Here is a 14,767-nt window from a genome sequence, read left to right on the forward strand (position 1 = left end):
ATCTCATGAGACACAATGGTGCAAACACCACCTTGTATTTCACCTTCCAAGACCCGTGCACACTTAGTTTTTCCCAGTGCTGCCCAGCTCTCTCTCCAGGTTGCAGGCCCTTTGGACGTGGAGAGGGCTCCTCTTGCACAAACCAGGCCCGTGGGAGAGAAAGGCCAGGATGTGATCCCACACTTACCAGGATGGTGAACTTCCCACTGAGCAGCTCAGAGCGCAGAGGTTCTTCGTGAGGTTTCAACTTCACAATTCCTTCCTTCAGCCGAGTTTCCTAAGGGTTCAGAGGCACACAACAATCACAGGGACAGCAGACAGCACAGGAAGCAGCTTCCAATCAGCTGCCATTACTATTTCCTGCTCAGCTGGGAATCATTAAAGGTACATGGCCACCATCACCACCCACCTGCTCAGTGACTAAGCCTCATGCAAATCTAACCCAAACAAATTTCCAGATCTGGCTTCAAAACTTGGGCCACCTTCTCACATCCCTGAGGCTGGCCAGAACCACCAATTCCCCATCTGGGCCACCAAATCTAGCCAGCTAGCCCAGGACTGGGGGTGGCCGAGAGGATGGGAGGCAAGCCAGCTTGTCTGGCACAGAAGCAGCAGACTGGGGTTGTGATGTAGTTCCGGGATTTATATAGGGGGGACAGACACACTAAGAGTTTAGCTGCCATTATGTCCTTTGTGGGTGTGGTTAACCCACTAGCCAGATCCCAGAGCAAAGGATTATGGGTGTATGCAAGAATCCAGAGAGAAACCATCTTGGATTCTCAATTTAATGTTTGTTCAGGTTTCATAGACTGCTGTGAACATCTCCTAACAGTGTCGCCTGAAGAGGCTTAGAACAGATGTGTAGTGAAGTTGTTTAATGCAGGACCAGAAGGCATTTGGGTACGACGGTGATAAGCACGGAATAACTACCTCTATAGCAGTGGTTCTCAAAGTTTTGTACTGGTGACCCCTTTCACATAGCAAGCCTCTGAGTGCGACCCCCCCCTTATAAATTAACACACTTTTTAATGTATTTAACACCATTATAAATGCTGGAGGCAAAACAGGGTTTGGAGTGGAGACTGATAGCTTGCGACCCTCCATGTAATAACCTTGCAATCCCCTGAGGGGTCCCAACCCCCAGTTTGAGAACCCCTGCTCAACAGAATCCAATATTGTTCCTGAAAAGGGATGGGGAAGAAGGCTGGATGTTGGCATGGCCTAGAACTACCCAGTTCAATAATTCCTTGGACACATTCCTGTAAAAAAAACCTGTGACCAAGCAGGGGAAGACGAGAAGCGTCTGAAAGAGAACAAGTTTGGGGGATGGGCAAGTTTAAAACATTGTCTAGGTTTTTTTGCTATCATCATCCCGGCAGGGTGGTTTGAATTGATTTTGTGCCTGGGTGACTCACAATGATTTTGCATGGCTGATTTATACGCTTGTAGGTTTTTCACCAAAGCAAAAAAATATCTGAGAAAAAAAGCATTTGAGAGCATAACTGTTCCCCTGGAAACGAGAACAGCTTTTGCAATGCATCACATCACTTAGCAGCACAGAAAAGCCCGGCCTGACTCCAGCTCCCCCCTTCACCAAGACAGCTCCGGCTCACGTACCCTGTAGGAGTGGAACAGCTCGATCGCTCGGAGGACATCAAACTTCCTAGCCATGAGGAACTTGACGGCCACATTCCAGGAAAGCGGAGATACATTGTACTGCACAGTCCACTTGTTAATCTCCTCTAGGAACTGCTTCGTGGCCTATTTGAGAGAGAGACATGCATGGTAAGGCAAGAGGGAAGAGACACATTAGTGTTTGCACATACTAAATACCAAGGGATGGAAAATAATCTGGTACAGAAGCTATTCTGAAATCCACTCTAACCCACTGTGTATCTAATCACACCTTCTTGTCAACTGTCTAAATGGGCCATCTTGATTATCACTACAAAAGTTTTTTTCTCCTGCTGATAATAGCTCATCTTAACTCATTAGCCTCTCACAGTTTGTATGGCAACTTCCACCTTCTCTGTATCTAACTATCTATCTTCTTACTATATGTTCCGTTCTATGCACCCGATGAAGTGGGCTGCAGCCCACAAAAGCTTATGCTCTAATAAATTTGTTAGTCTCTAAGGTGCCACAAGTCCTCCTGTTCTTTTTGTGTATCTAAAAGCATTCGATGGATCAGATAAGTAGGTGACACATGGTAAGGCAGAAACAATGAAATGAGAAAGGAGATGCAAATCACCAGCTCAAAGCAGCCTGCACAAGTCGGCAGAGAGAAAGAGATGGAATGATTGGATAGCTGGCAGAGAAGCTGTACAGTATGATGCACCAATCACTCAGTCTCACTCTTTTCATCAATCCCAGCAGCCAATGAGAGCGGTGGGAACAAACAAGCTCTGTCTGATTGAGCAATAAAAGAACAGGGATCATTCATTGGTGCATTGTTAGCTACAGCAGCAAGTCACTTTTCTACTTAACACAGGCCTCCAGAGTTTGCATATTGCTTTCCATGGCAGCTATGAAAGGCATCCGGAAGCCATAAGAGTGCTGGGTCATAGCTATGAGTGATTAGTTAGACAAGCCTCAGAGACTGAATCTGGAAAGCCACCCAGTGCTTTTGGAAACCGTGATAGCTGGTAATCCGAAGAAAGGGAGCTAGATCTCCTAGCCTCAGCACTGCTGGATACCTGCTGAGAATGAACTGTACCATCTCCAGACGATGCCAGGTACATTGGAATCCCACCAGCCTTCACCTTACCAGAGTCATGGTCTCTTACTGTCTCAGTTATGCCTCACTAGAGAGACATTTCTCACTTTAGACCCAGGTTCGTTTCCTTCCTACACCAACCTCGTGCTCTCTCGCTATTTCCCTGAGTTATTTACATCGACAGTTCCGACTGGGATAACAAGGTTGTAGATCAGTTACAGTGAAGGAATTCTGGGAGAGACAGAAATATGGTTGGGTGAAATTCCATGGCCTGTCGCACGCAGGAAGTCAGCCTAGGTGATCATAATGGCCTTTTCTAGCCTTGAAATCTATCAACCTATTAAATTTATTCCACATCAGGCAAAAGCATCCTTAGTTACCAGTCCTCTTTGTGTGACTCAAGCTGGGTCTTTGTCCCACATTAGTTATTTATGCAGCACAGTAAGTACATGCATTTCCATACAGTAAATGCCAAACTTGTAAACCTCTGTCTTGAAGGGATTACACTCTAACCAAAAGGCAAAAGCAGGTACAATCCATGATGGAATACACACAGCATGGGATGTGCTAGTGATTACAGTGGAATAGGCGAAGGTTTGTATGGTTTATGAGAGAGAGAAAGAACAAACTTGGTGTGATCTGACAGGGAGAGAAGGCAAAGGGTGAAGACAAACAGAACAGTTGGAGAGGAGATAGGGCATAGCACAGATGATGCCAAGCCACAGGGAGGGGAGGAGTTTTGGAGAGCTCTGGAAGCCAGAAGAGGACACTTGCCATGGAAGAAGAGGTGAAGCCAATGGAGAGAGACAAGGAGAAGGGGGGTTCGGTCAGAGTAGCAGAGTTTGGGATGGAAGAACAGTATCAGGGAGGGATGGAGCAGAGATCAAGGGAGAAGGAGGAGTTGGAGCCACCAGGGTGGGAGGCTGGCGAAGGATGGAATATCTTGGTGACTGGGATGGACAGGAGGGGGGGGATGAATTCTGTTGTAGATAAAGAAGCAAAATGGTTTGGCCATTGGGGGCAGAGGGAAGAGGAGTCTCACGGTTTGAATGAGGTGAACAATGGTGCTTCTGTGAATAAGACAAAGAATTAGAGCAGAGAGGGGATTCTGCAGGAAATACAAGCTCTGGTTTGCATATGCTGAGTTGTTTGAAGCAGCAGCAAAACATCCAAAGAGAGAAATCAGAGGGACAGGCAGGGATGCAGGTTTGGGTTTCTGACAGGCTGAGGAGTATGTTCAAAGAACATGAGCTTTGTTGTGTACCAGCAAGAGGGCTTTCTATGGTGTTTGAAAGGAAACCTCCGAGGTCTTTGCCTTTAAATAGGACAGTAAGACAGCTGCTGATGGCAATTCTCCCAGAGAGAAGAAACTCAGAGTTAAAAACCAGCCATACCTATGAACCTGTTAGTGCCCCTACCCTAGGCATTCCGTCCTGCAAAACCCACCTGGAAAGCTGACAGAGACCACCAACATTGGCTAGATACCAGAGCGCTCCATACAGGAGGGTGGATGACAAAGACATACAGGTCACCACCAGCCATGGCTTTAGTAGCTATACCCCGACCTGCTTTAAATACCACATTGGCTGGGAACCAGTTAGCACCAAACCAGAGAAACAAGCTTTAGCACCGCAAGGAGGACTGGAACAGCAAACATCACACTGACCAAGAAGGAAACAGACTGCTGCCTTGGACAACCCAGGCCAGGTGAACAAACAAAGCCCAGGGCAAAGGAAGGAAGAAATTAAACCACAACCAAACATATAGGGCAGTATGCTGCTCTCCGCTATACCTGGCATATCCATAGGATCGCACAGGTGTAACCACAGGCAGGAGCTGGATGAGGGTCAGTTCTCCTGATCGCTCCCTGAGACAGTGGTTTCCTTTTCTAGCCAAGACAATACTTTTTTTCGCTAAGCTCCTAACGGGATCCTCCAAAGATCCTAGCAGAACAAAACCCCAAATATTCTGCTGTGAGAACACACAAAGGACCTTTTCATCCCCTCTGAGCTGATAATCATTTCAAAAATAAATAACCGACAATAAATCTCTAGATAGAAGAAGCCAAGAACCCTCCGCAGAATGGGGTGCATCACCCGGCAAGATATAAAGATGGCTCTGCATAAAATAAACCACATGTATGATTAATCCACACTATTTGCCTTCCTCAAGCAATAGCGACATTGCCAACGTTCATCATTTTAGTGCAAGACTCATGATATTTGGTGCTTTCCTCATAGCCTCAGCACCAGGAATCGTGTAAATATAGGAGACTCTCGGCTTTCATTAAAAACGTGAGATGATTTTTGAGGCTTGGCTAGACAGCTCTAGTTGTCACCACAGAGGCAGTGGGATCTAGCGTAACGTTTTCAAGTGTCTAAGTCCCGTTTTTTGCTTTTGAAAATTTTACCCTTAGAGGAATAGGGTGCAGGGGTGGGTGGGATTCAAGACAGTTGAGTTCCCTCGCTGGCTCAGTCAGTGCCCTGCTGTTTGACAGTGGGCAAGTGTCTTTACCTCTCTGTGCCTCTGTTTCTCTCCCCCTCCCCTTTGTCTGTTTAGATGGGGAGCTCTTTGGGGACTGGGGCTGTTTCTCAGTAGGTGTTTATACAGCACCTCACATGACGCAGCCCCAGTCTTGGTTTGGCCTCTGTGCCCGTTGGGAACACAAACATCAAACAACAATAATCTCTTTAAACTTAGCTCCTCCTCTGAAATGGCCTCAACTCCCGGGGGCAATTGCCGGACTCTGCCTCCTGCTGGCCAGGATGTGATTCTTGGCTCAGAGCATAGGAAGAACAGTTCTTTCGGATTTGGCCTGGATATTGGTCCTTGTGAGAATAACCTGATCTATATAACGGTGGGATCTTAATAGATATGACAGATACAAATATGCCACTTGCTCTGCTCCATCCCTAGCAACAGCAGCATCAGTCTTGCAATTTCCTCTCTAGTTTTTGTACCGTCCCTTTGAATAGAAGGGAGAGTGGATGCAACTAGCCCAGTTCTATGGGGCAGGGACTGTCTTTGACAATATGTTTATACAGACCTAGCACAATGGGGTCCCAATAGTGTTTGCTGCTTCTTGGCAATCCTCTAACACAAGTCATGATAGCAGCCTTTAAAGGTTGAGAAATAAACTTAAACCCAACCCAGTAGGTTCCCCCCCACACATGGTTTTGTTTGTTTGTTTGGGTTTTTTGATGTGCTTCTACATCATTCCAAAGCACATCCAGGGACAGAAATAGACTGGAAAGCTTTTAGATAGTAGAAATTTTAGTTGACTCGCAATCTGAGAATGAAAACTTTGATCCTACTGAGTTACACGGGAAGTGATGAGAACAAAGTTATTGTTTCCAACTAGGCACAACAAGAAAGTCACAGAACTGCCTAGAAGGGAAATGGGTGGAGTTGCTACTGACCGGAGACAGGGGCATGGAGAGTGGATGGAAACAAAAGGAAGACAAGACAACTCAATTTAATACTGTGTCAATTTTAGATGCCCAGTTCAAGCAGATCAACATTGGTTGAGGAAATGTTTGCAGGATGCAAAAAGCGCACGCACACTTGACTTGAAATATATGCCTAAGTATTTGTAGGATCTTGGCCGTAGATTTGTTTGGTCGAAACTTCATAGTAGGCTAGGTGCTGAAAAAGCAAACCAACTGGTAAAGAGAATAGATATCGAAGGACTGATCCAAAAAGAGAGCGAGGCTGAACTAGTTAGCAGACTGAGAACTTGCTCGTTGTGTTTTGCTTATGGAACTGCAAGTCTGTACACCAGGGGCCCTTTTATGTTTGAAGACTCCATAGCGAGTTACCCACTTGGGGTTCCTTGGTGTGGTCTTTTCAGGTTGATAGAAATCTTGCACCATCCTGTAGCTCTTTCATCTACCTCACTAAAGCCCCCATCACACACATCAACTGGGATAAAGCAAAAAGAAAAGGAGTACTTGTGGCACCTTAGAAACTAACCAATTTATTTGAGCATAAGCTTTCGTGAGCTACAGCTCACTTCATCGGATGCATCGGATAAAGCAGTCGCTTTACATGGTAGCAGCCGAAGAGACAACCAAAAACTTACAAATAAGAGTTAGGTTAGGATCCCAAAAGGTAGTTAAAGAAGAGGGGCTCTGAACCAGAAAATCCAAAGTGACACCATTTGTTTCAGTGGAATTACTCAGGATTGTCACTGGCGTAAATCAGCTAGAATCTAGCCCTCTCTGGGTGTCCCGTGGCACTGTTTTAAGCCTGGGTCAGCAGCTGCAGAGGATTAGCGCTACACTCCTGGGCATAAGCACTTTCCCAGTGGCATGAACACTGACTAAGAACATGCATTCCTGGTCAGTTGAGCTATGCGTCCAGTCCGTGCAGCTCCAACAGCCGAGAAGTATAAAACCCATTATAACTACACACACAAAAAAATTAAGCGCCTAAACCATTCTCAGACCCTAGGGGTGAACTTACAGCTTATAAATACATTATTAAAGCAAATATTTGCAATTCATTTCCTCCTTCATTTACCCGCCAAGACCCATGGTCAAGATTCTGTTGTTTCCCATGCGAGAGATGGTGACAATACAACCCCCCCCCAGAGCTAACGGGCTAGTGAGGTCATCTGCTTTCAAAGGAGAAACACAAGGACTGTTGAACCAGGGTCTTGGCAGGTTGAAATAAATATTTCAGTTTCCTTTTTCCAATGCCTTTTTTTGTACTTTCAACGCTACACACGTATTATGCGAATGATTTCAAGCCAAATTCTGCGATGAGCCATGCATGTACAATTCCCATTAAAGTCAATGAGAGCGGACCGTACACAGGAGAGGACAGAATTTTATTTATTTCCGTTTGTAAGGAAAGTGCCCATCTGGTCCCCTGAGTGATCTCAGAATAACTAACCTCAGCTATCAATATTACACGCTATAATGACTCAAAGGATCTATTAGTAGGAGGGAATTACAGTTGCACCAAGAGACTCCAACTATAGGGATCTGGGGCAAAAATTGGGGATTGGTCCTGCTTTGAGCAGGGGGTTGGACTAGATGACCTCCTGAGTTCCCTTCCAACCCTGATATTCTATGATTCTAAGATGGGGGCCTCATTGTGCAAGGCCCTGTACAGACACATAGTAAGAGACAATCCCTGCCCTGAAGAGTTTATAGTCAAAGTACACAAGACAGACAATGGGTGAAATGGAAGCACACAGAAATGAAGTGAGTTGCACCAGGTCACAACCAGGTGAGTGGCAGAACCAGAAAAAATGCAGTCTCCTGACTCCCAATCCAATGCATTATCTGCTACCGTGGTTCTCAACCACAGGCACATCAACTCATCTAGATATTTGCCTAGTTTTACAACAGGCTACATAAAAAGAACTAGCAAAGTCAGTACAAACTAAAATTTCATACAATGACTTTAGAGTGGTAGCCATGTTAGTCTGTATCAGGAAAAATAACGAGGAGTCCTTGTGGCACCTTAGAGACTAACAAATTTATTTGGGCATAAGCTTTCATGGGTTAGAATTCACTTCATCAGATGCATGGAGTGAAAAATACAGGAGCAGGTATAAATACATGAAAGGATGGGGGTTGTGCCAGCAATGCCCCACTGCCATGTACTTTGGCCAAACCGGACAGTCTCTATGCAAAAGAATAAATGGACACAAATCTGACATCAGGAATCATAACATTCAAAAACCAGTAGGAGAACACTTCAATCTCTCTGGTCACTCAGTAACAGACCTAAAAGTGGCAATTCTTCAACAAAAAAAACGTCAAAAACAGACTAACGTGAAGCTGCAGAACTGGAATTAATTTGCAAACTGGATACCATCAGATTAGGCCTGAATAGAGACTGGGAGTGGTTGGGTCATTACAAAACCTAAACTTAATTTCCCCAATGCTAATTTCTCCCTACTGTTACTCACACCTTCTTGTCAACTGTCTGTAATGGGCCACTCTCTTACCACTTCAAAAGTTATTTTTCCGCCCTTGGTATCCTGCTGTTAATTGATTTATCTCGTTAGACTGACCTCACACTTCGTAAAGCAACCCCCACATCCTTGCATGTATTTACACCTGCTCCTGTATTTTCACTCCATGCATCTGATGAAGTGGGTTCTAACTCACAAAAGCTTATGCCCAAATAAATGTGTTAGTCTCTAAGGTGCCACAAGGACTCCTCGTTATTTATACAATGACTTGTTTATACTGCTCTATATACTGTACACTGAAATATAAGTACAATATTTATATTCCAATTGATTGATTTTATAATTATATGGTAAAATGAGAAAGTAAGTAATTTTTCAGTAATCGTGTGCTGTGACACTTACGTATTTTTATGTCTGATTTTGTAAGCAAGTAGTTTTTAAGTGAGGTGAAACTTGGGGTATGCAAGACAAATCTGACTCCTGAAAGGAGTACAGTAGTCTGGAGAGGTTGAGAACCAACCACTGATCTACTGGACCCAGCTAAAATTAAGTGTCCACCTCAAGTTTTTCCTAAGACACCTGTCTGTCTCACATGGTCTCCAAACTCCTTCTTCAATAGCTTATTGGATTTGCTGTTAAAAACCTTTGAATTTCTCGCTGTGGACACATATAAATTCCTGTTAAATGTGCCAGCATGGATCCATCTGTAAATACAAACCTCCCCCAGCCAGCCAAACTGTCCCACATAAACCAAACTACTTTTAGGTTTGGAGAAGCTATGAAGGAGCCACAAGCAACAGCTGGAGGGGCTGGACAGAGGACAGAGTTTTGATTTGTGCCTAAAGGGTTAAATAATAATTTTTTTAAAAGGCACCGGTTTTAAAAACTGGAATTCTTTCTAGTTCCATCTTTACCCTAGGATTTTCTTTGTACAAATAAGTCTGTTTTAATAACTCATGATAGGGGAATTGGGTCTCTTGTAGTTTAAGAAATAATTAAAGGTTAATGGTTTCAATTAAATGAATTTTTTTCAAAACAAACGTTATGTATTCCTTTATCATTTTTGTAATGCTGTGTATTTATCAGACTCCAGTGTGTAGTCATGTGAAGGTTTTATTCATATAGCAGCATGTGATTTTCCTGTTTTGAAAACTTGATGAGAAGAGAGAGAGAGAGAGAGGAATCAGTACTGCTTTTAACACCGTTTCATTGCTTAAAAGGTGCACACACAAAGGACACCCAATCCCTCCAACTCCTTTGCTCTAAGCTAGAGACCATCTGGCGGGGTGTGTTTTAGTCAACCGTTCAGGATTAAACTAGGCTTCCTACTCCTCCTCTCCTCAAACAAACCCCAGTAGAAAGGATACAGCCAAACGAACACAGACAAAGAACTGAAGTCACCCAGCCCGTGACATAAAACAGGAAGAGCCATTCTGAAATGAAGGAATTTTTCATTTTCCCCAGCATTGTGCAAGAGCAACGAACAGCAAGCAAAGGCAGCTAAGATTGGCTTTCGAGAAATGCCGCCGTCGCAGCGGGAACAGGAAGAATTTGGAAGCTCAAAGTGGTGGTGTAGGGTGTCCGGCTGCTCTGGGGAGCCGGCCAGCTCCCAGCGAGGCAGAACGGCTGGAATGATTTGGAGCCAGTCAGCATGAAAAGGGCCTCCGTGTTAATGACTTCCTATGGGAGGAAGTGAAGGGCCTGAGTTTATCAGCACTTCACCGGCCATGTGTGACTGGCCTGGGCCTGGGCCTGGGCCCCTATGTATGGCTTCACTTCATGATTCCAGCTAATGGGGCAGGATATTTGCCACGTCCCTTCCATTTGCACTGGCTGCTTTAATATGATGAAGCTTGTTATCTCACCAGCCATCACGGAGCGGCTTTTAAGTTATCCATTAACACCACCATTTCCACAGCCCCACGCTCCCAGCAGAGCCTTGCCTGAGCAAGGACGGTAGGGGAAAGCTCCCCACCAGAGGTAGCAACAGCAGGCGGGAACCTTTGCATAGACAAGATGATGATGAATTGCACTCCAGTGGTGCCAATCAAAAGTCAGCCCCCCACCCCTCATTGTGCTGGGGGCTGCACAAACAAAGCCGGCAGTGCTTTTAAACACAGCCTTGCTCGGAGCCTGGAGCTAGAGCTCCCACTGTTGCTATTGCTGGCGGAACTGTGCCGATGTTAGAGAAGGGGGGAATTTCCCACCCTGCATGTAGGCATGGCCACACAGGCTGTAATTAACTAGTTTCTTTGTGCTACATCCATCCCCAGTGTGCAGATCTACCCAGAGCCGAGCCCTCTCGCAGCTCTGAACTAGGACTCCAGCAGCGTGAGCTTCCGCACAGCGGTTTCCTATCAAAGCCTGCTAGGATTCCAGCAGTGTGAACTTCTCAGAACAGTGCCTGACCAACAGCAGCTACTACTCCAGCAGTCTGAGCTCGCTGAAAAAAGGTTATGAGCAATGCCCATCCCAGCCAAGGCTTCTGGCAGCTCCCTGGCAGGGTCCCCTTGAGATTCCAGGTTGTAGGAGAGCAGCCTGCATCCTGCCACACTCAATATTCTTTCAGATAACATGAAGTCATCTCTCCAGGGGATGCCATTTGCCATGGCCATCAAGTGCTAAGACACCCTCTTGCCATCAGTTCTTTTAATGATCCCTGTTCCAATTTCTTTTTCTCCCCGGGGAATTGCAGTGCTTTGTCCTTCCTTCCTGTAAACCCTCTACTGCCTACAAAATGATCTCAGCTGGTCTCTCTTGTTAAATACACCAGGGACTCAAACAGGTGCTGAAGTGTCACATTCTAATGCAATTATTAACACAGGCACATCCTGTTTCCAGCAGATGGTACTTGTGTTTGGGATACTGAAGGCACCATAACGCATGAGCAGGAGGAGGAGTGGGGAGGGAAAGGGTTGCCTTGGTTCTAACCTCTAGTCACACAGCACATAACACAACTCAGCAGCACAGTCCCCGCCAGCCACGACACCACAACCACAAGAAGAGAGATTGCAGCATCAGAGCTCCATCAGAGGGCATGTTCATTCCAACCCCCCGCCCCCCCCCCCCCCAGCTCTGGCATTTGCTCAGGTAAATTACCTGAAACTGATCACACTCTGGGCTCCAACCAGCAGCAACGTTGATGGAAAATTTGAAGGGAAAAAAACCATTTCAGTTATTTCTGAGATATCTGGGTGGGGAAGGAAATGGCATTTTTTCAGCCATTAGGAGAACAGATGTTTTGTGTCCAGCTTACTCAGACTTAAACAAGTCAGTAAAAGTGCCATTCTTTTGACCTTCCAGTCCAGCACTGGGTGAAGAGGGACAACACTGGCTTTAAGTGTCATTGCAGCCTCCTGAATTCCAAGGGGGGCTGCCCAACCCCTAGCCTAAGGCCTCAGGGCTGCTCTAGTTTATGCTGATTGCAAGCTGAGGATAGCCGGAGTGCAGTGTGCTCAGGCTACTACACCTCTTCCCTTCCACTCTCTGCTCCCATACAGTGAGGCATGAGGGGAAGGCAGATTAGAGCTATAAATAGGCCCCTACCGAATTCACGGCCATGAAAAACACCTCACAGACCGTGAGATCTGGTCTGCCACCAGGAAATCTGGTCTTTTGTGTGCTTTTGCCCTATACTACACAGATTTAACAGAGGAGACCAGTGTTTCTCATATTGGGGATTCCGGCCCAAAAGGGAGCTGCAGGGTGGGGGGGTCGCAAGGTTATTTTAGGGGGAGTCACGGTATTGCCACCCTTATTTCTGCACTGCCTTCAGAGCTGGGCAACCAGAGAGCAGCAGCTGTTGGCCAGGCGTCCAGCTCTGAAGGCAGAGCCCCACCAGCAGCAGCACAGAAGTAAGGGTGGCAGCACCTTGCCCCCCCCCCACTCCTTTTTGGGTCAGGGCCCCTACAATTACAACACTGTGACATTTCAGATTTAAATAGATGAAATCAGAAATTTATGATTTTAAAAATCCTATGACTGTGAAATTGACCAAAATGGACCATGAATTTGGTAGGGCCCTAGCTATAAGGATGGTTCTGCATTAAGTGAGGAACTCATAAACACTCTGAGATAGCGCGGACCTCAGGAGGTCATCTAGTCCAACCCCTTGCTCAAAACAGGACCAATCCCCAATTTTTGCCCTAGACCCCTAAATGGCCCCCTCAAGGATTGAACTCACAAACCTGGGTTTAGCAGGCTAATGCTCAAACTACTGAGCTATCCCTCCTCCCAACTCCTCTAAGAGCTGGGGGATTCCCTAAGAGCAGGACTGAAGAATGGGGCCCACAGAATGTAAAATGCTCAAGGCAGGGGTCTGTGACTTTATTTCTTATGAAGTACCTTAGGCACTTTATCAATAATAAATGTTTGTTAAACACTCTCAGAAGGAAGTTTCCCTGATCTCCCAGTGAATTGAATCCCTGGAGTATGTTGTCCGTCAACTCAGATTATACATTCTGGGCTCATGTCTTGCTCCAAGTCTCTCGCAGAGCAGACCACACTGTCCAACCCTAAACAACTTGGAAGAAGTTCATCCCCGAATGAAAATAGGGCTTTGACTTGGTCTAGGAAAGTTGCTTTCGAAATTAAGATACAAGCAAATTGAAAAATATGTGCTGAGCATGCTCAGCCCAGTGTTTTCCTCACCGAGTCAAACACACGTTTGCGTGTGTTGCTCTACGTGAAGGCAAAGCTATTTGTATGGGAGATAATTTTCCTAGCCCCCTCAAGCTGTAACTGACGAGCGGTGGTTGAAACAGTGGCTGTCAACCTTTCCAGATTACTGTACCCCTTTCAGGAGTCTGATTTGTCTTGCATACCCCCAAGTTACACCTCATTTAAAAATGACTTGCTTACACAAATCAGTGTCAGAGAACACTAGTACTGAAAAATTGCTGACTTTCTCATTTTTACCATATAATATAAATATTGTACTTACATTTCAGTGTATCATCTATGCCAGGGTGGCCAAACTTACTGACCCTCTGAGGCACATACGATAATCTTCAGAAGTTTGAGAGCTGGGCGCACCTGCTGGGGCTCAGGGCTTCAGCCCTGCAGCGGGGTGGTGAGGCTAGGGCTTTTGCCCAGTTGGGGAGGGTGGTTTAGGGGCATCAGGCCCGCAGGAGGCAACTGCCAGGGTCCGGGGCTTCGGCCCTGCTCCTGCTGAAGCCCCCAGCCCCAGCAGGTGTGCCCCACGGGGCTGAAGCCCCCAGCCCTGGCAAGTGCCTTGTGCAGGGCTGAAGCCCCTAGACCACCCTCTCCAGCTGGGCAGAAGCCCCAAGCTCCCCACACAGTTTGGTAGATGGAGAATGGGGATGGCATGAGGGGCTCCACGAGCCACAGTTGGGCCACCCCAGTACATACAGCAGTATAAACAAGTCTTTGTCTATATGAAATTTTAGTTTGTACTGACTTTGCTAATGCTTTTTCTGTAGCCTGTGGTAAAACTAGGCAAATATCTAGATGGTTTGATGTACCTCCTGGAAGACTCTACATGTACCCCTGGTTGAGAATCACTGGTTTGAACTAAGCTACTTTATGCAAGTGTTTATAGGTTTGGGACTTTAAACTGTAACATTAGTTGTGTAAGAAAACTCAGATGATACAGCAGTTGTATAAGTCTATCCTGGGATGAATAAATTACGGGAGTCACACAATGTAATTTCTGAGAAAACAATCAGTGGTCTCCATTCCCAGGAGATGGGGCCATCACAAGACAGCCCTCACCATAAATGACAGCCTTGTTGGCTAGCAAACTGGGGAGAACACAGAGTGAATGGACATGGAAAATTAACTGTTTTCTCAAGGCTAGAGCCGATCCCTCCACATCATAATTGAGGCTAACTGGCAGAGCAGTGTGGGGAAAGCTGACATTGGCCTTGCCTCTGCTCTACAACATCAGTGCTGTGGGTTAAACAGAGGACTTAAGACTCCAGCAAGGCTGGGCTTGGGCAGCACTTGGATGGAGACTTCCATAGGGGGAAAAAGGAGTCTGGACATGTGTGTCTATTGCACACTGAACTGTTTAAGGGCCTCACATAGGCTTACTACTCACAGCAACACCGGTTTGCCTTTAGCTCAGATAGATCCACCTTTCGCTTTTGGACACAGCGGTC

At 46.0% G+C, this 14,767-nt stretch overlaps 1 protein-coding gene across 1 annotated transcript in view; it reads right to left on the reverse strand.

Annotated features, from left to right (window-relative positions):
* PTPN9 (protein tyrosine phosphatase non-receptor type 9) overlaps positions 1 to 14,767 on the reverse strand; it is a 50,406-nt gene that overhangs the window by 22,849 nt on the left and 12,790 nt on the right. Inside the window, exons 2-3 of the mRNA XM_073303455.2 lie at positions 1,618 to 1,761; positions 188 to 277 (exon numbers count right to left, since the gene is read on the reverse strand). Coding sequence (XP_073159556.1) covers positions 188 to 277; positions 1,618 to 1,761 — 234 coding nt within the window. The remainder of the gene's footprint in view (positions 1 to 187; positions 278 to 1,617; positions 1,762 to 14,767) is intronic.

This window comes from Lepidochelys kempii, chromosome 10, assembly GCF_965140285.1.
Source record: "Lepidochelys kempii isolate rLepKem1 chromosome 10, rLepKem1.hap1, whole genome shotgun sequence".
Taxonomy (NCBI): domain Eukaryota; kingdom Metazoa; phylum Chordata; order Testudines; family Cheloniidae; genus Lepidochelys; species Lepidochelys kempii.